We start from the raw sequence: 23,484 nt of genomic DNA on the forward strand, positions 1-23,484 counted from the left end.
GTTCTGCATTTATTCATGGTTTTGTCACTGCTCACTATTTGAAAAATCTGTTTCAAACAGCACTTACAGAGGTTCTGACACACTGCATATTATTTTTAGCCAAAGATCAGATGCTTGTGAATCTTCTGAGATATTAACAAAAAGTATTTGCTAATGCAACTTCCACCCATGAATGTAAAAGATCTGTCCATATCAAAGAAAGCCTTTAGGATATGAAAAATACATCCAACAAATAGGCACTTATGGCTTTCTGGATGTCCTTTGAAAGTCCTGACAGTCTGTTAAGAAGAAAGGAATGCCATTATGAGCCATGGCCCTAGGCATGTATAACATGAATTAATAACAAAGCTCTGTGAAACTTCTGCCTTTTGCTTAGACAAACGTTCACGGAAAAACTGCAAAGATTTCCACTAAACTAAATTTTACACTAAACGTTCACAATCTCTGCACCATTTTCTGCATTCTGATTATGCTGGGATATTTTGTAGTGCTTTTGAAAACTGAGGTACAGAAATCACCATTAAAAATTCAGTATTTAGCCATATTTTGAGATCTGAGATACCATGGTGTATAAACTGGGTAAATGCAGATTTCTTTATGACAATCATTGCAGTCTTTGCAAAACCATGTTGTAATATGTGCAAATGTTTAATGTGAAAAGTCCTGGAAATCCCCATCCCTGCAACACAAATCACAAAACTCAGAATATGCCAAAATTCTCCAGTTTCCTTTACAAGCAAAATTTTTCAAAGCTCCAGTTAATGCATGTTTCCTGGGTTACTGTCTAAAAACTAAAATGACATTGTAGGTTAAAATCATGTATAAATTAAATATCAGTTGGCTGTAAGATTAATACCTATATAATAGCTACATATCAATCCTCAATAAAAGTGTTTTAATAATCAATTAGTATCATAGAAATTAGAGATGGAAGAGCCCTATTAGGAGGTCATCAAGTCCATCCCCTGCCAATGTGAGATTGCTCCCTAAAGTAGATTCAGTACTTAATGCACATCTGTCTTGTTAAATTTAAGTTTAATGCAAGGTTAAGCATATTGCAGACACTTAATTTAAAGCGTTACTAGAATCTGTAATATCATTTCTGTAGCCTAGTTTCTGAAAGATCATTGTCATATTTCATGTTCTTTATGGAATTTTGTAACAGCACACAAGCACCAATACGGCTACATAAGGTTATTCAGTAAATTGAGCTCTTCTATGGGACAGCCTTCACACTAGGTCCATTTTTAGATCTAACAACTCTGAGTGTCCCTTAAGGTTCAAGTTTTCCTACAACACAATGACTCAGTGCTGAGGTATTCTCAGATATATACAGTACTGACAGTTTTCCATGGGTAGTATTTGACTTTAGCAGTTACATTTTAAGTAAAGATTCAAATTATTCTCGCAGGAAAACACTCAAAGTAAAGTAAAGAGTAATTATTTTGTATTATTTAAGGGATTTAGAGTATTTAAAAGGCAGATTCTGTTTGCCCAAAACCAGATTCAAGGTGCCCAGTTCTGGGCCATAGCATGGCCCCTTTGCAGTGCTCTTCTTGGCAGCTAAGAATTCCCCTGGCATGTAGGAATCCCCAACTGGCACAAACTCTGCCACCTTCTTTATCTGGTCTACTCAGCAAGTGGGAGAGTGCCAGGGATTGGATGGGATAGGGCAGAAGCACCTTGGTGGTTCTCAGCCAGTGTTAGCATCCCAGAGTGGGCTGCTACAAACTAGCTGTTTGAGGCCACTATAAGATACGCCGGGGCTGAACTGGCCTCCAGGCCAGCTTCAGGACTGAGCAAGAGCAAAGGTCAGAATCTGGTCATACATTTCAGCTATTGTACACACAGTTGATTGGCCAAATCACTCTAGACTATATTAATATGCCCTCAAATATTTAAAATAATGATTATAGACCATCTATATTTCAATGCACATACCTCAGTCTTTACAATTATTAAAATGGAATGCATTGGAGTAGTTCTCCTTTAAAAATTAAGTTACAGCAGGAATATCAGTGCCCACTACTTTTAAGGTTTTATGTGCTTTTCCAGACTAATCTCTTTGCACTCAAGTGTACCTTTCCAAAACCTTCACCTTTGGGGCTGAAGTTTTCTAGACTTGGTCTCCACCCAAAGGTGAATATCTGCTAAGTATAGCTCAACTCGTTCATACAGAGTGAGTGAAGAAAATATGTTTTTACCATTACTAAAAATTCTTGCAATTTTTCTCTCTCTTTTTTTAAGAGCTCTAGTACAGAGTTGAAATTTAGCATAGAAATGGCCCTCGTAAGGAGAAGTGCCTTGGAGTGTTCTGGTGAAAATTGATTTTGATTTGACTGAGTCATGCACCTTTGAAAGCTGCATTTTGAGCATACAGAGTACAATTGGTATGATTTTTTTAGCACTTTGAAATATATTGAGTGAAGTAGGCTGAACTGTGCATAAATACATAGCTGACAGTGAAAAATAAAGTACACTCTGAGACCTCACCTCATTCACTGTGCAACTTGTGATATGTGCAACAGTTGAGTTGGGACTTCACAAGAACTCTTGACTCAGTCACACTGCCTTGTCAGGTAAAAGCTGCACAGCTCCTAGGCTTTGAAGAGTGAGTTAACCCCTGTGGACCTCTTCAGTTTTGTGGGGATAGGGTATTTCCTATAGTGTCTAGCTGAATATTTTCACATTTTAGATTTTTAAAAAATATTTTTTAATAAAACCGTGGGAATTTCCATCAAAAATTATAGAAAACATTAAAGTTGCTCATTGTCAAGGCTGGATCATGGGCAGCCAGCCTGAATCTGGAGGATGTCAAAAGTGATCACTCTTCTAAAATCCGAAAAGGACCCACACAATGCAACAAGCTACCAACCAATCTTTCTGCTATCTGTCATCTTTAAAGTCCTGGAGCAGCTTATCCTCCAGCGTATGTCTCCAGAGGTGGAGATAATTCTCATTGTTAACCAAGCTGGCTTCCAGAAGAGTCAAAGCATATGTGACCAAGTCCTAGGCCTCACTACATATATAGAAAATGGGTTTCAACAGAACTTGAAGACAGGAGCTGTTTTCTTGGACCTGACAGAGGTCTACGATACAGTATGGCACACTGGACTTCTGGTAAAACTGTTAGGAGTTCTTCCAGCATGGGTAGTAGACTTTGTTGAACTTCTACTTTGTGACAGTCATTTTCTGGTACATATGGGAGACAGAACAAATGCATGGAGAAGATAATCCAATGGCTTACCCCAATGCTTCGTGCTTGTGCCCACCCTGTTCAGTCTGTACACATATGACCTGCCACTGACTCAGTCAGGCAAGTTTATCTATGCAGATGACATCTGCTGTGGTACCCAGTCATTCTCTTTCATCAAATTGGAGAACATCTTGAACACAGATTTAGCCAAGATGGCAGCCTACTGAAGCAGTTGGTGCCTCCAATCAGGTATGACCATGACAGTTTTGAGCATCTTCCAACTCCACAACACAAGCACTAAAGGTGAGTTAGATGTCTTCTTTAATGGCAAACAACTGAAACATGAGGCAAAACCTGTCTACCTTGGTGTCACATTGGACTGCACTTTGACTTTCCATGACCATCTAAAAAACACTGCTGCCAAAGTCAGGACTAGGAATAATCGAATCAGCAAATTAGCTGGTTCGATCTGGGACACAGGCTCCCAGACACTTCACACATCAGCTCTGGCACTGTGCTATTTCTCAGCAGAATACTGTGCCCCTGTGTGATATTGTTCACCTCACACTAAATTGGTTGATGTCAAATTGAGCTTGACCAGGCATACCATCACAGGTACCATACCAGTTCTGAGCAACATAGCCCCTCCACACATTCGTCGCAGAGAGTCTACAGCCAAGGAGGTCAAATTGGGAAACTATTTCAGGGTCGGGAGGAAGGCAAACAGGACTCTTCCTCTCCATGGCCTGTCTGCCCAAGAAGAAAGACTGCAAAAGGAAAGGCGAGGGGAGAGTCCAGACTGAAACAGGGGTCTAGTCTGAAAAGGAATATAACTGTAACTCTGAACCACAGAAACTTTGCAAACTGCCTGTAACAATATCTAGGGTGAGAAATACTATTTGTAACCAGCAACAGAGGGTCCTGTGGCACCTTTGAGACTAACAGAAGTATTGGGAGCATAAGCTTTCGTGGGTAAGAACCTCACTTCTTCAGATGCATCTGAAGAAGTGAGGTTCTTACCCACGAAAGCTTATGCTCCCAATACTTCTGTTAGTCTCAAAGGTGCCACAGGACCCTCTGTTGCTTTTTACAGATTCAGACTAACACGGCTACCCCTCTGATATTTGTAACCAATTTCTTTAGTGAAACTAGTTTAGTTTGCATGTTTGATTTTATTTGCTTAGAAATCTGCTTTGCTCTGTTTGTTACCCATTTTACCACTTAAAATCTACCTTTTATAGTTAATAACATTTGTTTTGTTTATTATTAAACTCAGTTTCTGTAATTTCTGACTGGCGGGTAAGAAGTGTGTACACCTCTCTTCACATTGAGGGAGCGGGCGAATTTCATAATATATGTTTGGGTCTGCACTCCAGGGGAGGTGGACATCTGAGTGCTGGAGCAAGTCCCTTAAGCTGAGTCTTCCCAGAGCTGATCTGCAGCTGCGTGTGGCCCTGCCTGTGTGTGTGTTAGAGGAGGTTTTAAGAGCCTGGCTCAGGTTAAAGGGAGCTCATGCTGGCAGAAGAGGTAGACTCAGTGGTATCTCAGCATATCAGGTGGCTTCCCAAGGAGTCCAACCCGTCACATCATGGTGGCCTTAGGGCCCTTCATTCTGCAGATGAAGCCTCTTCCGGGTGGCTTAGCAAGCACTACAAATGCTAGAAGAAGAAAAAGCCAGCCTAGTGGATAAAGACAGGGCAAAACATCAGGAATCAAAGTCATTTGTCAATCTAGAGTCAGGTAACCAGAAATAAGAAGCAGGAGGCAAAACCAAATCATAAACTTGGTATCAGAGCCAGGAGATAAATGCTGGGGTCAGGACCAGGACCAGCATAAGGAAACAGGATCTGTAGCAGCATCTAGTTGGAGTTCCACTTAGTTGACAGACAACTTTCTTGTATCTTTTCCAGATTAAAGTAGTATGTCCAGATCAATCAGGATTAGCAATGTCCTGCCAATGGCGCCCTCCATGGGTGGTAAATTCTGCAGTGTGTGTGGGCCTCTGATGCTCATGATTCACCAAGTGTTTCTTATGCCATGCATGGCACCAGTTGCCACCTAAGGAATCTGCAGACCCAGTGCTGCTCCAATACTCATCTAGCCACTCAAAAGGCAGGATGTGATATATTACTAAACTTCCATGTGAATTTCAGCCCAGAGAATAAAGGAGTAGTTCCTACACTCCCCCAGGGCCCATGGAAGCTGTCCTCAGCAGGAGAAAATGGGTAAGAAAGAGACAGGAGGCTGGGCTTCCCCGAGTTCCCCACCACCTCAAACCTGCAGGTAAAGCTGAATTTATGCTGTTTCCCCCTCTGTGGTTTGAGACCTGCCCATCTTGAGAGATACGAAAAGGATTTAGAATTAAGCCCCAAGGATGGTGTTTTAAACCTGATATTGTATTTACCGGGTTTTAGAGAGTGAAGAGGTCATAGTTCCCCAATCTCCTTCCCTCCATTGCTCCAAGCTTTGATTATCACTCTCTGGTCTTCAAGGGTTCCCCCGCAGCCTTTCCTCCAGTTGCCCCAGTCAGATCACTTGCCTGAGGCTCCTCCAAATCCCTGAAGTGTTGTCATCTTCTCATCAACCTGCTTTCTACTGTCTCCTATCTCTACAGGGACACTGTCTCTCCAAACCCCATTGCCTCCAACACCCACCTCATATACTCCAAACCTGCTCCCCTAGCCTCCTCTGTACACATCATTCTCACTAACACCGGATTCCATGTGCCCCCAACTTCCCCATGGTGCCAACTAACAAACACTTGCTGGGCCCTTCTACTTTACACTGCTCCCTCATCCATAAGCCAACAACTGCTTTGGCTCTGGTGTCCCTACCCTGCTGGTCTCCCAAGCCCCAGCTACACCCACAAACATGTGGGAGGTCTGGGAGCCTTATCCCATACCCTCTCACAATCTCATGGAATGGTCAGTGACCTACCCTCCATCTGTTCATGGGGATTCACCAGAGATGATCACTGTCATTCAGTCCTCTGAATAGGTACTATAGAAGTTTATGTGAAGGACATACTCACAAACTGAGGATGGCTGAGCTCTGCTTACTAAAAGCAGATTCCAGAAGAAGTTCGGCACCAGTGGATGAATTTCCCTGTGATCATGGAAGTCCCAGGAAATGTAGGCAAGGCTTCTACTGAGCACAGGAAAATCCTGCCCACCGTGGAAGGGGATCCCAAAGGCCTAGCACTGACCTTCCAGTTTGGTGTCCTTCATGCTTCCAGGAGATGGGTTCTTACTTGTGACTCTCCCCCCAACACCTGCTTCTGGGGAATTAATTATGACTGTCACCTATATGCACACCTGTTCTCACTTCTTAGGGCATGAAGAGGCCCTTGCGAGCCAAGCAATCTGCTCATGTCTACCCCAACAGAAAGGAGGGAGTGAAAGCCTAGTGGGAATGTAACCTGCTGCTGCTTCCTTCTCTCACCTTGATCACTGGGAGGAGGGACGCACACCTATTTTCCCCACCTGCCATCTGGTCTTGTTTCTGGGGTTTGGGGATAGGTTTTCCCACCCCAACTGTTCAGGGCAAGGAGCAGTTAAGTGAGAAATGTCACATGGAGCCACACAAGACTTAAAAACTATGCAATGGGCCAAAATGGAACATGGAATCCCATCCCCTCCACCTGTCCTCTCAATATTGCTGATTTTTGGATCCAGACTTCATGACTTGGGGCCCATCTGTGCTTTAAAACTATTTAACCCCCCTTCTTCCTTCCTTTGGCATGTGGAAATCTGATACCTTCAACTTGATAAGCTGCTGTAGCAGCACCCCAAGCAAATCCGCTGGGGAAAGAAATGTCTTCTGGGTGCCAGCCACAAGGGGCAGGAGCAGCTGAAGTCATGTGGCTGGTGAATCTGGGCCTCCTGTGGGGCTGACACCGTGCTTCCTGGACAGACTGCTCTTCCACTTGTCATACGCAGATTCTGTATCAAACACAAACACAGAAACATAAACCCTGAGCAGCTTCACTCTCTGAAGGACAAATTGGTGCAACCATATCTTGCATGTCTCATGATCTGAACACAGAGGCTTAGCTCAGCCTTCCACGCACACTGAAAGGGGAGGGGCAGCAGTGCAGCAAGCTACAAGGGCCTCGCATATAAGTAGCTCCTTCCTGTGCAAGATACTGGGCTGTCCAGATCAGGCCTCTGTCCTTCCCTGCCCATGTAAGCTGCCAGACTACCCATATCTAGAGCTACTTACTCAGAATAAGGTGCTGAGCCACCCAGACAGAAGCTCCTCCCACTTTCCTGTAAGTCACTCAAACCTGGACCCCACTCTTTTTCTGGCACTGAGTCCCCGCCACGTCCCCACTCCGTACCTGGCCCAGATCTGGTCTGGTCTGATCACATTGCAGCACATGGGAAGGGCCATTGCCCCCAGTATGTGGAATTGTAACTATCAGGCTTGTGACTGCTGTATGTTTCCTCTATTTATCTAGGGTTAGGTATTCACTGCACCTGGTCAAAGAGAGTCTGAGGAGGCCCTCTATAGACGAACACTCAAAACTGCTGCCCTCTGCCTCTTTTCGCACCCCAGAGAGGCTCCCTTACTCTTAGACTGAAAGTATAAGCCCCTAGCTAACTGAAATGTGTGAAACTTCAGACATGGCACACTAGATGGCACTATTGCAACTTATTTTTCAGGCACTGCAAGAGCTGTTTTCCCTCTCTGGATTACAGTAAACACATATTGATTTACGCTAAGGTCAGTATCCCCATTTATTGGACCACTGGGCTACATACGCCTTCTAGAAATTCAGATGCTAGCCATGACACCCAACTCCTTGTATTTCTGTCTTGTGTTGCATTATTTGCCTTTGCTTGTACCCTTTGATTGATAAACGTTTCTAGGTGGGGATCTGTTACAAACAGATCTACCACTGCAATGCATCATACACATTAATAATAATTTATATAGCATTGTAAATCAGACAAAAAATTGACATTGCCTGAAAAGCATGTATGCAGTTATGTGCAATCTCTTACCAAAACTGTTTTTTTGTTGGTGTTTTTTTTTTTTTTTTTTTTAAAGAAACAAGCAACTTTTATCAGAAAAAAGGTCAGGATAAAGTTGTAGAACAGTTGAATTAATTCCAAAAGTGCACATTATAGAGCCAGACTGTGCTGATACAATATAAAATAAATCGTTTCACAACAGGAGCGCATTTCCTCAAATATCTCTCAAAGTTTTGTTCACTCTTTAGAGGTAATATCCCTGGAATACAAAGGAACTAAGGGGGACTGAGGCAGTTCATACAAACATGTTCCAAAAGCATGTGCTGATGTATGGTATTGTCAAACATCCATTCTCCTTTACACATTTTATATAAATAGGGGGGGAAATGATGCAATGTATTAGCAACTCTTCCCATGGAAGCAGCCTTCTTGGAAATGTACTGATAAAATTGTTAAAGTGTTAATTTAAGTTCACAGCGGTTAATACCAGATAGCACCTTGCAACATCCAAGAAGGTGAGCATTAGGTGTTAGCTATGAAACTCACCATGGGACATAATAAATCTTGATTAATGGGTGTGCATGAATCAGAATAACTATGTATAATTTTACAACAGTCAACATTACACTAGGTGCCTCACAAAGATTGTAGATTGCACAAAGTCCCTGCCCAGTAGAACACACAATTCAATTTCATACGTGACATAATATGTGGGGAACTAAACAATGGGAGTGGGGAAATGGCAGACAGTTGTCACTGTAGTAAGAATATGCAGCTCTGTAAAACATACAAAATAGGTTATTCAAGAAAGAATCGCTATTGACTCTTGTGGGTGTTGTGGAAGAGGTGGGTCTTAAGGAAGGATCTGAACCCATGGAGGGCAGTGATATGGGGAACCAGTTCAAGGAAGGTATCCTAGGTACAACAGGCAGCATGGAAAGGGGCCTGGACATAGCTGTGGTAGAAGAGGACAGACAGGCCACTAAATCTGCCATCATTAATCAATCAGAGTGTGTGTGGTATGATGAAATAACAGACTATGTCTGAAAAGTAGGCAGAGACAGAAAGGGCTTGTCTATACTTACGCGCTGGTTCGGCGGCAGGCAATCGAACTTCTGGGTTCGATTTATCGCGTCTTGTCTGGATGCGATAAATCGAACCCAGAAGTGCTCGCCGTCGACTCTGGTAATCCTGCTCGGCGCGAGGAGTACGCGGAGTCGACGGGGGAGCCCGCCTGCCACGTCTGGACTGCGGTAAGTTCGAACTAAGGTACGTCAACTTCAGCTACGTTATTCACGTAGCTGAAGTTGCGTACCTTAGTTCGAATTGGGGGGTTAGTGTAGACCAGGCCAAAGATGCAGGACTTGGAGACAGTCTCTTCTTGCCCCCATGCTATTTAGTAGCAAACTGTTCCAGCCTCACTCCCAGCTTTTTCTTTCCCCACTCTAGCAAACCCAATCCAATGTGAAATCCAATATTCCAGTGTTTTGTCTGGAGCCTAATACAAATCCAGAGTTGAATCTAACTAGTAACTTTGCACATCCATACCCAAATTCACATTGGTTCCAGCCCAGGCTCATTTTTGTTTTTAAACCTGCAGTGGCACAGACCACAGTTCAGCTGGATGGACTTGAACCAGGCTTTCCCAGAACAAGACTGAGCTGGTCCTTACTTCGATGTACCCAGATAGGTATTTTTCTTATTGAGTCAGTGAGGCCTGAAAGTAATTAATTCAAGGGCTAGTCACCAACCCAATCAAGAATGTATGTATCTCACTAGGGCTTGGTCTACACTCACAATTTATGTCGGTATAACTACTTTGCTCAGGGGTGTGGAAAATACACAGGTCTGAGCAATGCAGTTATATGGACCTAAATCCCAGTGTAGACAGTGCTATGTCAATGGGAGGGCTTCTCCTGTCAACATAACTACCACCTGTCAGGGAGGTGGAGTACCTACACCAATGGGAGAAGTCCTCCCTTTGGCATAGGTTGAGTCTTCACTCAAGTGCTACAGTGATGCAGCTGCATCAGTGCATCTACGCCGCTGAAGCCTTTTAGGTGTAGACAAGCTCTATGATGAAGGCAGCAGAGTTTTGCTTTGGTATTTTGTCTGTACGGTTGGGCTGAACTGGTTATTATAAACAAAGATGTATCCTTAAAATGAACTATCCCTGATTGGATCTGCCTTTTCTAATCCCAGATTATTGTTATTTAAAAAAATTAATTCTCATCATGACACAATTAGACAGACACTTCACTATGCTGGTATGGAAATGCAAGTTTCTTCTCCTCAACTCTCCAATCCAAAAACAGAACAGACCCAGAGTTGCTTATGAAGCAAGACTTTATTACTGAAACTGCTGAATATGGACATTCACAGATCCTGAGGCTTGTCTGAAAAGTGGAAATTGCCATTCAAGTTTAATTACTATCCCTGGTAAAATAATGGAACAGATTTTGAGAAAACAAAGTTACTAAATATCTTCAGGACTTCCAGACAAACAATTGTATTCTGCATAAATTAATGAATGGCAAGCAGGAGCTAAACTGTAACGTATCCGAATTTTAGTAAATTTTATGATATAGTTGTCACACTGTCTGGAGAGGCCCACGACTGTGAGTGCCAATCTCAGGGCAGACTGTCAAAAACAGGACAAACACTGGTGGTGTGTTCTATAATTAGATATTAGGAACTAATAGAGGAGGTATCTGAGCCTCTAGCTATTATCTTTGGAAAATCATGGGAGACAGGAGAGATTCCAGAAGACTGGAAAAGGGCAAATATAGTGCCCATCTATAAAAAAGGAAATAAAAACAACCCAGGAAACTACAGACCAGTTAGTTTAACTTCTGTGCCAGGGAAGATAATGGAGCAAGTAATTAAGGAAATCATCTGCAAACACTTGGAAGGTGGTAAGGTGATAGGGAACAGCCAGCATGGATTTGTAAAGAACAACTCATGTCAAACCAATCTGATAGCTTTCTTCGATAGGATAACGAGTCTTGTGGATAAGGGAGAAGCTGTGGATGTGGTATACCTAGACTTTAGTAAGGCATTTGATACAGTCTCGCATAATATTCTTATCGATAAACTAGGCAAATACAATTTAGATGCGGCTACTATAAGGTAGGTGCATAACTGGCTGGATAACTCTACTCAGAGAGTTGTTAGTAATGGTTCCCAATCCTGCTGGAAAGGCATAACGAGTGGGGTTCCGCAGGGGTCTGTTTTGGGACCGGCTCTGTTCAATATCTTCATTAACGACTTAGATATTGGCATAGAAAGTACGCTTATTAAGTTTGCGGATGATACCAAACTGGGAGGGATTGCAACTGCTTTGGGGGACAGGGTCATAATTCAAAATGATCTGGACAAATTGGAGAAATGGTCTGAGTTAAACAGGAGTTTAACAAAGACAAATGCAAAGTGCTCCACTTAGGAAGGAAAAATCAGTTTCACACATACAGAATGGGAAGAGACTGTCTAGGAAGGAGTACGGCAGAAAGGGATCTAGGGGTAATAGTGGACCACAAGCTAAATATGAGTCAACAGTGTGATGCTGTTGCAAAACAGTGTGATGCTGTTGGGGGGAGGGATAGCTCAGTGGTTTGAGCATTGACCTGCTAAACCCAGGGTTGTGAGTTCAATCCTTGAGGGGGGCCACTTAGGGATCTGGGGCAAAATCAGTATTTGGCCCTGCTAGTGAAGGCAGGGGGCTGGACTCAATGACCTTTCAAGGTCCCTTCAGCTCTAGGAGATGGGATAACTCCATTTAAAAAAAAAAAAAAAAAAAAAAAAAGCAAACATGATTCTGGGATGTATTAACAGGTGTGTTGTGAGCAAGGCACAAGAAGTCATTCTTCCACTCTACTCTGCACTGGTTAGGCCTCAGCTGGAGTATTGTGTCCAGTTCTGGGCACCGCATTTCAAGAAAGATGTGGAGAAATTGGAGAGGGTCCAGAGAAGAGCAACAAGAATGATTAAAGGTCTTGAGAACATGACCTATGAAGGAAGGCTGAAAAAACTGGGTTTGTTTAGTTTGGAAAAGAGAAGACTGAGAGGGGACATGATAGCAGTTTTCAGATATCTAAAAGTGTGTCATAAGGAGGAGGGAGAAAACTTGTTCACCTTAGCCTCTAAGGATAGAACAAGAAGCAATGGGCTTAAACTGCAGCAAGGGAGGTCTAGGTTGGACATTAGGAAAAAGTTCCTAACTATCAGGATGGTTAAACACTGGAATAAATTGCCTCGGGAGGTTGTGGAATCTCCATCTCTGGAGATATTTAAGAGTAGGTTAGATAAATGTCTATCAGGGATGGTCTAGACAGGGATTTGGTCCTGGCATGCGGACAGAGGACTGGACTCGATGGACCTCTCGAGGTCCCTTCCAGCCCTAGAATCTGTGAATCACCAAACTAGTAACAGATGTGCACTCCTGGATTATTATACCTGTTTTACCATGGAGTCTCAGACAGTCCCTTTAGGCTCTCCAGTCTATCTTGCTACCCAGACAAACTGGACATAGTGATAAATGGTCACTTACACCTAAAATCACACAATATTCAGGTTGTTTCCAGTCCCAAGACACCAGTCACTTACCCCAGATCAATTACCCTTTATCTTACACCAAAGACAACGTCTGTAGCCAATTCAGTAATAAACGATTGAAAGGTGTATTAACTAGTAAAAAGAAATAGAGAGTTATTTACAGGTTAAAGCAAGCAAACATATACACACAAATGAGTTATTACCTAATCCTAAGAGTGACAGAGTTGTAATGATCCGTCAGTTCAAAGTTCAGGGCAGACCCAGGCTTAACTCCTGGGGATCTCTGACTCAGTTTAGAGTCTCTAGTCCTATCAGAGTTCAAAACAGCAAAGAGAGATGGAAATTTTTCCTGTGTCTTTGTTTTATTTCCTTCATTAAGTTTCAAGTTCATAGAATGAGCTTCCTTGAATGTAACATTTCCAAGGTGCAATAGGGCCATTAACGAATCCTTTGTATTTCAATGTTCCTTGATGGCCTCTTTTGATTTTGATAATCCTTGTGAATGGGCAGGGGGAATGATTCCAGTGCCTGGGGTCACAAGTTCGGAGCAAACATTTTCAAAGTTATAAAGCAAAATTTACATATTTTCTTATAACATGGAATACCGACATCAAAGTGAAATTAATGTATGCAGCAACTTACAAGCACTTCCTAGAGTCTAAGCACTAAATACATTCTTATAAGACTTCTACCTACTTTAAGCAAAATTAAAATACGGGTGAACTGGTCTGGTCTTCAGCTATGAGTTTGTTAGTTCTTAGCTAATGTCTGCAGCCTGGGCAAGAGCTGACATCTGGCCTGTCAGCATCACAATAGTGTTTGAAAATCCTGTTCTCAAAACTTAATTCAAATTGGTTTGAAGATAAGTCATGTTGACTGCAGTGAAGAGTAATAATAAACAATAACTTTGAGGGGAGTTGTTCAGTGCAGTATGCAGATTGGAATTACTTCTAATCCTGGTTAATAGCTTCAATAATGAGCTAGAAGAGGGAGTAAATAGTACATTAATGAAATCTGAAGATATATTAAAATGGGAGGAGCTGAGCACACTACTGAAGATGGAGAAAATACAAAGGGGCAGAGTTAGATTAGAAACATGGGCAGAATGTAACAATGAGATTCAGCTAGGAAAATCGCAAAATGATATCTGGGTAAAAAAACTGAAAAATATTTAGAGAGAGGTAGAAATCTGGAGAGCAATAATGCCAAAAGAGATTTAGAGATAAGAATTTTGAGAAATTAGATATGAATTTGGAATCCAATATGGCAGCAAAAAAGTCAGTGAAGCTTTAGGCTGGGTATTCAGAGTGATGTCACAGAGCAAGGAAGTAATGGCCCATCTTAATACAGCTCTTGTGCCACTGAAAGTGGAATACTGAATTTAGCTCTGGGCAACTTACAACCAGAAAAACAGACCACCTGGAGAATATCCAGAGAACAGCAACAAATTGTTATGTAGCTGGAGGGATCTGTTTATGAAGGAAAGTTAAATGAGCTAGGCATGTTTAGCTGTCAGAAAGTACTTCAGAAAGCTGGGAGACATAGCTGCAAGACCACATGCCAATGAAGGAGAGGATCAAGAAGGTGGTTGGGTGATAGGGAAAGCTGAGGAAGGTTATCCTATGGTAATGACAACCACAGACATCGACTTTCCAATGTGCCGGGGGGTGCTCGATCCCCGGCTCTGCCCCAGGCCCTGCCCCCACTCCACCCCATCCCCCAAAGCCCTACCCTCACCCACCTATTCCCCCCACCCGCCCTGCCTCTTCCCGCCCCTGCTCCACCCCCGCCCCATATCTTCCCGCCCCATTCATAGAATCATAGAATATTAGGGATGGAAGAGACCTCAGGAGATGATCTAGTCCAATCTCCTGCTCAAAGCAGGACCAACACCAACTAAATCATTGCACCCACGGTTTTGTCAAGCCGGGCCTTGAAAACCTCTAAGGATGGAGATTCCATCACCTCCCTAGGTAACCCATTCCAGTGCTTCACCACCCTCCTAGTGAAATAGTGTTTCCTAATATCCAACCTAGACCTCCCCCACTGCAACTTGAGATCATTGCTTCTTGTTCGGTCATTCTGCCCCCTCCCCCGAGTGTGCCTGCCCTCACTCCTTCCCCCTTATGCCCCAGAGCCTCCTGCATGCCACGAAACAGCTGATTGTGGAAGGCGGGAGGCACTGGGAGGAAGGGGGAAGTGCTGATCAGCCAGGCCCGCCAGCAGGCAGGAGGTGCTAGGGCCCAGCGGGAGTTGATAGGAGGGGCTGTCGGTGGGTGCTCAGCACCCACCATTTTTCCCCCCTGGGTGCTCCAGGTCCGGAGCACTCACAGAGTTGGCGCCCATGATCAGAACATGTGGTATGATTTTCAGTACCACTAGACAAACTGTACTTATGTTCTAGCCTGGACTTTGAAATGCTAAATGTAGGAGCCACAAAGTGGTATTCCATGTTAGTAGTCAGCCTTCAAAAGCCATGATTGTTCTTGAACTGATACTCCCAAATGAGTGGTCCTGTGCTGTTAATGTTTGGGCTATCTTCCTCTGTCTGAAGTTTAAAATGGGACTGGCCATTCAAAAGCTGGTCGTTGCTACTGCCACAATAATATTCCACTAGTAGGTAGAACTGGATTTTGGTCCAGAGTCTTGCATATGCATAGATCAAACACAAAGCCCTGCACATGGAGACCCATCCTTTTTTTATATACCACCTCAGATTGTCCTATTTTCTAGCATTTCTGGATTGCTCACCTTCTAAGTGATCAAGTATAAAAACAACAATGAATTGTCATGTTAAAAGTGTCAACAATGTACAGCACAGCTGATGGACTTGAGAATCAATGTAAAACATCCCAGAATCGTTGGTGGCCAGAATCCTTGGTGGCCAGGGGGAAAAAAAAAAACAAAAACAAAAAACAAAAAAAAACACTGTTCACTGAGCCAACACCCATTTGCTAAGGCTAGATGAGATAGCTGCCTAGATTTTCCAAGCATGCACAAACAGTTGGTAGAAGTGCATAGGCAAACTAGCTTGATATGACTTTTAAAGGAAAATATCTGCTGTGTTTAATCATGTGTGCTGCTGTAACCAGCTTTGATGATCTGTTAGAAACCTGTTACACCCAGCATATTTCCATGTATAAGAGTATAAGGAAACCTAAAAGCCTTAAGTGGATTTGATTGAATCCTCTTTTGGAAGAGGGAAAAAAGATGTGAATATAGTATGTTTTTACAATTAACATTGGACAGTGCCTAAAAGCACCCATAGCTCATTCTTCCCTCTCCTAGGATTTTCAGAAGTGCCCTAATCTCCAGTCGGGATCTGGTGGGTGCTTAGCACTTTTGAAAATCAAGGTCAGTGATTTTGGTTTATCACGTAGGTTGTGATATTTAATACTTTGCTTGGAAAGAATGAGGAATTAAACATAAAAAATGTCTATGTATTTGACATATGGTCCAAATTTTCAAAACCTGACCTCCATTGATATGCATGCACACCACACATACAAATTGTTTATGATTTGTAATTTGCATTCTCATTTTTGAGAACCATCACATTTACAGTTCAGAAAGCTGTCTCCTATCCATGCAAGTGATAGAGTTCGTCACTTCTGAGCATAAGCTCAAAGCTCAAGTATCTGCACAGAACTGGAGGTCGGGTGTGGGATTTATTGAAAATTTGATCCTACATGTCCAACATATAGATATGTAGGATGCTTTGTTTGTGTTTTATGATAAAAACATTTTTTAAAATATTTAGGTCTGGTGACTGAGATAAAGGCTGAAGTGTTTTACTTTGACAACATACATACTTGTTGGAATGTGAGTTAGTATCTGTCACTATTTAACATGCTGGTCATTTTGGAAGGGTAGCTTCACTTCTCTTGACAGGTAAGTAGCAGCTTGTGTTTGAAATTGAAATTAATGGAGATATCCCATCTCCTAGAACTGGAAGGGACCTTGAAAGGTCATCGAGTCCAGCCCCCTGCCTTCACTAGCAGGACCAAGTACTGATTTTGCCCCAGATCCCCAAGTGGCCCCCTCAAGGATTGAACTCACAATCCTGGGTTTAGCAGGCCAATGCTCAAACCACTGAGCTATCCCTCCCCCCCCCCAAATGTTTGGGGCAAGTTTTTTTCACCTATGAAACCTTGTTCTATTTTAGTTCTAAGTAGTGCCCTCACATTTCCTTGGTAGAATTAAAGTATGCAGATATTGATTTAAGCAGATCACTTGCATGAGAAGGTAATATACTCCAGTGAATGGGACATTGGATTGAGACTCAGGAAATCTAGGTTCCTTTCCCAGCTTTGCTCTGACTTGCTATATGAACTTGGTGCCTCTGTTCCTCCCCCTCAGTCTTTGTCCGCCTTATCTTTTTACATTGTAAACTCTTCAAATCAGGGACTGTCTTACAGCACAGGGGTCGGCAACCTTCGGCACATGGCCCAGCAGGGTAATCCGCTGGCGGGACGCGAGACATTTTGTTTACGTTGACCGTCTGCAGGCATGGCTGCCTGCAGCTCCCAGTGCCCACAGTTTGCCGTTCCCAGCCAATGGGAGCAGCGGGAAGAGGCACAAACCACAGGAACATGCTGGCTGCCACTTCCCACCACTCCCATTGGCCGGAAACGGCGAACCATGGCCACTGGGAGCTGCGGGCAGTCATGCCTGCGGACGGTCAATGTTAACAAAATGTCTTGCGTCCCGTCAGCGGATTACCCAGATGGGCTGCATGCTGAAGGTTGCCGAAACCTGACCTAAACAGAATGGCACCCCAATCTCAGCTAGCTAGGAACTGCTGCAATATAAAAGCGAAATAAATGTTCAATTAATATAAAATTATTCCCAAAACTAGAGATATGCAATGACCACTATTGAAATGTTAGCTTCCCTCACCAAAATTTAGCAGCCTAGGACAAAACTGCTCTTCACTTCTATTTTAAATAATTTCATTTATATGCTTTCACATATATATTTTTCAAGTGCAAGTCATACATGTTTAGCTATATTAGGGTACATCTACACTACAGGGGGGAGTCGATTTAAGATACGCAAATTCAGCTACGTGAATAGCGTAGCTGAATTCGGCGTATCGCAGCCAACTTACCCCGTTGTGAGGACGGCGGCAAAATCGACTTCTGCGGCTTTCTGTCGGCGGCGCTTACTACCACCTCCGCTGGTGGAGTAAGAGCGCCGATTCGGAGATCGATTGTCGCGTCCCGTTGGGACGCGATAAATCGATCCCCGAGAGGTCGATTTCTACCCGCCGATTCAGGCGGGTAGTATAGACCTAGCCTTAGTCAAAGGAACCTGCTAAGATTGATTCAGCAATGGGCAAACTCTGAATATAACCAATAAGAATGATCCCAGCATCTTTTACATTTATTGCAAAGTCACTACATTTTCAGAAGTAGATATAAATAGCGAGGCTTGCTTTTATAGCAGTGAAACTGTATGTTTTGTTTTCTTTTCTCATATAAATGTTATTTCTAATTACACTGACTATGACTCATGACGCTGACTATCACTTCAGAGAATATACTTGAAAAACTTCTGCCACCAGTCAGATTTAAGCAATCCCATTATATAAGTACATTTATTTACTGTATTTACATAAAATTCACTTCCATATATCAGCAAGATGATGCTACCAACTATTAAGCAGCAGCACTCTATGAGAGAGAGTAGTTGATATTACTTTTCAAAAGATTAGTGCTATGCCGTTATGTTGTAAATATTTTTTTGCTTTTGCAAGAAATACTTGTTTATTGTACTCTTCATTTTTATCCTGCAAAATATTAGCAAACACTATCGCAAGCACCTGGAATGTGAGATAAGTAGCACAGCAGTACTTTAATTTGACAAAGTAATCTAAATACCTATTTGGAATCCAGTAAATACAGGTTATTTTTCAAATAACTTATGCTATATATTTTTGTTGTTGTTCCAAGCGCTACTACAGACATGCAGTGATGTCTGGGGATGATGATGATGTTCTGGAAATATCACAAAACACATACCTGACCCTGAAGCTAAACAAATAGAATCAAAAGAAAAAAATTCAATACATCCACTCTTTGACATGGCTGTCTCTTGCTTGATTTAAAAACATAAATGAAAAAAGATTAAAGGATATGGTATGTATAATGGTGTGGCATTGACCTTTTTATCATCACAGAGGTTGTCTACTTAACAAAAAAGTCACTTGGATGAATACAATATCTCATTCAATTTCAGCTCTTTAGATCTTTCCTCATGTTTTAGTTCAGTTCAGAGAAAATTGAATGGTTGCATAGTAAAGATGAAATCATACACATTTCTCCTCTTCTGATAAAGCACTAAAGACATTTATAAACATATAATGGAATGAAAAGTGGAGTTTATAGTTAAACTGGGTTTTCTTTGCATCCATTTCTCTCTCTCTTTCTCTCTCTCTCTAAATTGCTATTTTTGCAATTTGTGCTGGTGACAAGGCCTAGTAATAGCTGCTGCAGCCACCCTTTTGGCTTGCTCTTGGGTACTAACCGACAAACACCCAGAAGGAGGCACTGCCATAAAGATGTGAGAACACTACTACTGGGTGAACCTCCAAAATCTTGGGGATCATTTCCTGATCATCCTCACTCTCATCCTCACTCGACCACCGTAGCTCTTTAGCGACCAGAAATTAGTGGACGCCAACATGGAATCAGGCGGTCTTGAAATGGCTTCTGGAAAGCCAGCAACAACAAGCAGCATGCAACAACAGCAACATGCGTAGCTGCTGCAGCAGGTTACTAGCCAACAACAGCAGATGATGCGGGAGTTGGTCACCCAGCATCAAGCCCAACAGGAAAGGCTGGTCCAACAAATGGCAGCGTTACTACAGCTGGGCAGGCCTTCAGTCACCCCTTTAGTAGACCCCGACCCAGGATCTCTACCACCGGGCCTCCCACTACAGCTCACAAAGATGAGGCCTGGGGACAATCCCAAGGCCTTTCTTGTGACTTTTGAGAGCGTGGCCACCTCTGCGTGATAGCCCGAAGGACACTGGGCCACCCTCTTAGCCCCTTACTTAATGAGGCCAGCCCAGGCGGCTTACCACTACCTTGACCACCAAGACACCCTGGACTATGAAAAAATGAAGGCAGCTATACTAGACCAGACCAGTATCAACCCCGAGACGTACTGCCAGCGCTTCCATCAGGAACGGTACCTTTTAGCGGCTAAAAAAATCACAAGCGGTGGCTCAATGTCTCCTGGACTGCGCTTGGCAATGGCTGAACCCGACAAGCAGTTCAGCGCTCAAGTGGTGGAAGCGGTAATTCTGGACCAGTCCACCCAAATCCTCCTGGCCGTGGGGTAAAGGGTGGGTGCATAGTCGCTTCCCCATGATGCTTACAGAAATGGTGGGACTGATGGAGGATTACTTGGCGGCCAAAATGACGGAACCCCAACCCCACAATCCTGAGGAACCCAGGGGAAAGACTGCCCAGCCTGGGGGAAACCCCACCCAGCCCCACTGGAGAACTATGACAGAGCTGACCTGACCAGAACGCCTGGAAGGGCAAGAGACCACTGTTATGAATGTGGTCAAGAGGGGCATTTTTGGTGTGATTGTCTCTATAGGGACTGCAATGACAGGCAGGCCTCTGTAGCCTGTCCCCGGGCTCAGAAGAAGGGCCCAGGGAAGTTTGAGGTCCTGGTGCTCATAGAAGGGATTCCTACTACAGTGCTGATTGACTCTGGCTGTAGCCAAACTCTCATCTGAGGCAACCTGGTACCAGACCTCAAGCCAGATGCAATCCCCATCCAAGTACAATGTGTCCAGGGAGACCTACATTCTTATCCTACTGCCTGGGTGACGCTGGAGATATGCCACCAAAGCGCAGACCTCTCAGTCAGTGTGACCCCCCAGCCTGGCCTATCCAGTGATTCTGGGGCAGGGTTGGGGGCCGTGGTTCCTAGAACTGCTGCAAGAGTTCGCTCAGTATCCTCCAACAGGAGAAGGCAAAGGGCCAACAAAAAAGGGGCTACTCAGGACGGACTGGGATGATGACCTGGGGGAAGGGCCCTCAGAGTCCACATTGATTCTGGTTCCTCCGCCTACCCAAATGGACTCCTCCATCAATGATGCTCAGCTGGAGCTCGAACGTGATGGTGACTTTATCCAGGAACAAAGAGAGGACCCTATGCTTAGTCATAGACTCATAGACTCATAGACTTTAAGGTCAGAAGGGACCATTATGATCATCTGGTCTGACCCCCTGCATGCCTAAGAGCAGGCCACCGCTAGAGATCAAGGGGAGGGGGAGGATATTCCCCCAAGGCCCATGGTTCGAAATATGACAAGACTGCCTCTATCAGCGGGTGGAAGAGCCACAGACTCGAGAATTACTCTGTCAGCTGCTGGTTCCTTGGAAGTTGCGCCAGGGCCTTTTACACCTTGCTTGGAAGAGAAAAGACCCTCCGAAGGGTGGTGCGGCAGTTCTTCTGGCAGGGTATCCACCAGGAGGTAAAGAATTATTTGTGCCTCATGCCCAGAGTGCCAACACACGGGCCCAAAAGGAGTGCCGAAAGCATCCCTCATCCCCCCTCCCCGTGGTCGGGATCCCCTTTGAGCGAATAGGACTTGACTTGGTGGGCCACTAGAAAAAAGTGCCTCTGACCACCAATATATCCTCGTGATCGTGGATTATGCGATCAGATACCCAGAAGAAGTCTCACTACAGACTGCCACTTCCCCTAAGATAGCCTCCAAATTCATCAAGGTCTTCACCCAGGTGGGGATACCCTGTGAAATCTAAACAGACCAGGGAAACACCTCCTGCTTGATGGCCGACCTCTTCCATCTCTTAGATATACGAGCCCTCAGAACTTCCCTATACCATCCCCAAACAGATGCATTGGTGGAGCATTTTAACAAGAGCTTGAAGAGCATGCTATGCAAATTTGTGGAAAAGGACCCGCGACATTGGGATACGCTACTCCCAGACTTGTTGTTTGCCATATGGGAGGTACCCCAAGTGTCAACAGGGTTCTCCCCCTTTGAACTCCTGCACAGGAGACAACCCCGTGGCACCCTTGACCTTCTGAAGGAAGGCTGGGAAGGGCAAGAGACACAGGCAAGGGTGGTTGTCCATATGTGCTATAGCTACGAGAGAGGCTTCACATGCTAGAGACCTTTGCCAGAGAAAACCTGAGGCAGGCGCAGCAGATACAGGCACAACAGTATAACAAGGGAGCCAAGCTACAGAGCTTTGAACATGGAGACCAGGTCATAGTCCTGCTGCCCTCAACAGAATCCAAACTCTTGGCTAAGTGGCAGGGCCCCTTTGAAGTCATTCAGCGGATCGGGCTGGTCAATTATGAGGTCCGGCTACCAGGCCAGCGCCACGAAATACGTACATATCACATCAATTTGCTGGAGGAGCAGGGAGGCCTTATTGATCCCTTCACCCCCTCCCCCAAACCAGAGTTAAGATTCCTGGCTGATGAGCTGTCTGCCCATCAATATGCAAGTGTATGTGTGAGAGAGAGAGGATCTGAGTCACACAAGAGTGAGTAGACATGTGAGGCATTTTTAATAATGGAAGATCAGGGCGATGGTGCGAGTGATCCTACTATACCCCCTGGAAAAAAAAAAAAAGCTTGCATCAGAAACTGCACATTCGATGACAACTGGCTAAACGAAACAGACTAAAAATTGGCTGGCAAAACGTGCTGATAACATCATTGATAACAAATGTTTGTTTGTTTTCTCTCTCTAGATAAGTGGCCCTTGAAAGGGATGGGTTGCGGAGTTGCCTTGTGTTTGGGGGTGAGGTTGCAGCAGGCTTGCCTTGTGGGGGGAGGCAGTTTTTTTGCATTTCAAAGATGATAGCCCTATTGCTAGCACACTGCTGAGTTGGAATCACATCTTTACCACAGACTCAGCTGGTTAGGTTAGGTAGTCTTTGAGATAGTTTGGTCTCCTCAACAGGTGACCACATTATGAATGTCCTATCTCTGTCTCCCTGTCACCTGTCTCTGATTCCAGAAAACTATCTCTCTGTGGAATCTCCTCTCTCCCTATGGAGTTGGCCTCCTGATGGCTCTCTGTCTCTATGCTCTGTAATGATCTCTGTTACACTATCTGACTCAAGGAGTCGTAATGTGGTCATCACTATCTGATGTGCCATTCCCCTCTTGTATAAGTCTGACTGAATCTTTCTGAGATCTACTTCTGCTCTTGCACGCACAACTAAAATGGTTGAACATGCCACATTCCCTGCTTTGTTGTCCTAGCATGGGCCACTTCTCATTTACCCACTCCTAGGACTGCTGTGAGGCTTGAAGCAGTGGCGAGCTTCACGGTGGTGCAGCTCTCTCTGCTTTGTTCCCCAGTAAGGTTAAATAATTTTGCTTTCCTGCTATTGTCCTCCTGAATAGCTAGGTCCATGTACAGCTCAAACTCCTCCCACCTGGTCCATCAAGCTAGGTTTGTGTCTGCAAAATCCAGAGCTCTGGGGGGCTTCAGACCAAGTTCTATGGCTCACGCTGCCAGTGACTGCACTGCAGAGAAGGCACAGCTCCACTGCTGCCACCATGTTTCGGTAGCAAAGAGTGAAGCTGAATGCAGTTAAGTTGAACAGGTGGGACTATATTAAACCCTGTACATTGCTCTGTCCATGTGGCTGCATTGCTTCCAGCCTAACTCCCCGTGTCCCCTGTGTTCTCATCAATAACAGTTCTTCAAGGGAACATGGGCCCTCTGACTCCCAGGTGCCGACTTTCATT

General features: G+C 44.1%; 2 protein-coding genes across 4 annotated transcripts in view; one reads left to right on the forward strand and one right to left on the reverse strand.

The window, feature by feature from the left end:
* LOC101946141 (cytosolic beta-glucosidase) overlaps positions 1-23,484 on the reverse strand; it is a 92,145-nt gene that overhangs the window by 43,108 nt on the left and 25,553 nt on the right. For 2 of the 3 annotated variants that reach the window (XM_042855422.2, XM_005303446.5), the window contains exons 2-3: positions 12,775-12,855; positions 6,953-7,137 (exon numbers count right to left, since the gene is read on the reverse strand). In XM_042855422.2, coding sequence (XP_042711356.2) covers positions 6,953-7,055 — 103 coding nt within the window. In that variant the 5' untranslated portion in view covers positions 7,056-7,137; positions 12,775-12,855. The remainder of the gene's footprint in view (positions 1-6,952; positions 7,138-12,774; positions 12,856-23,484) is intronic. The other variant, XM_065597021.1, reaches the window with a different exon arrangement.
* ADGRA3 (adhesion G protein-coupled receptor A3) overlaps positions 1-23,484 on the forward strand; it is a 182,385-nt gene that overhangs the window by 19,627 nt on the left and 139,274 nt on the right. The gene's annotated exons all lie outside the window — the stretch shown is intronic.

Source organism: Chrysemys picta, chromosome 5 (genome assembly GCF_011386835.1).
Source record: "Chrysemys picta bellii isolate R12L10 chromosome 5, ASM1138683v2, whole genome shotgun sequence".
Taxonomy (NCBI): domain Eukaryota; kingdom Metazoa; phylum Chordata; order Testudines; family Emydidae; genus Chrysemys; species Chrysemys picta.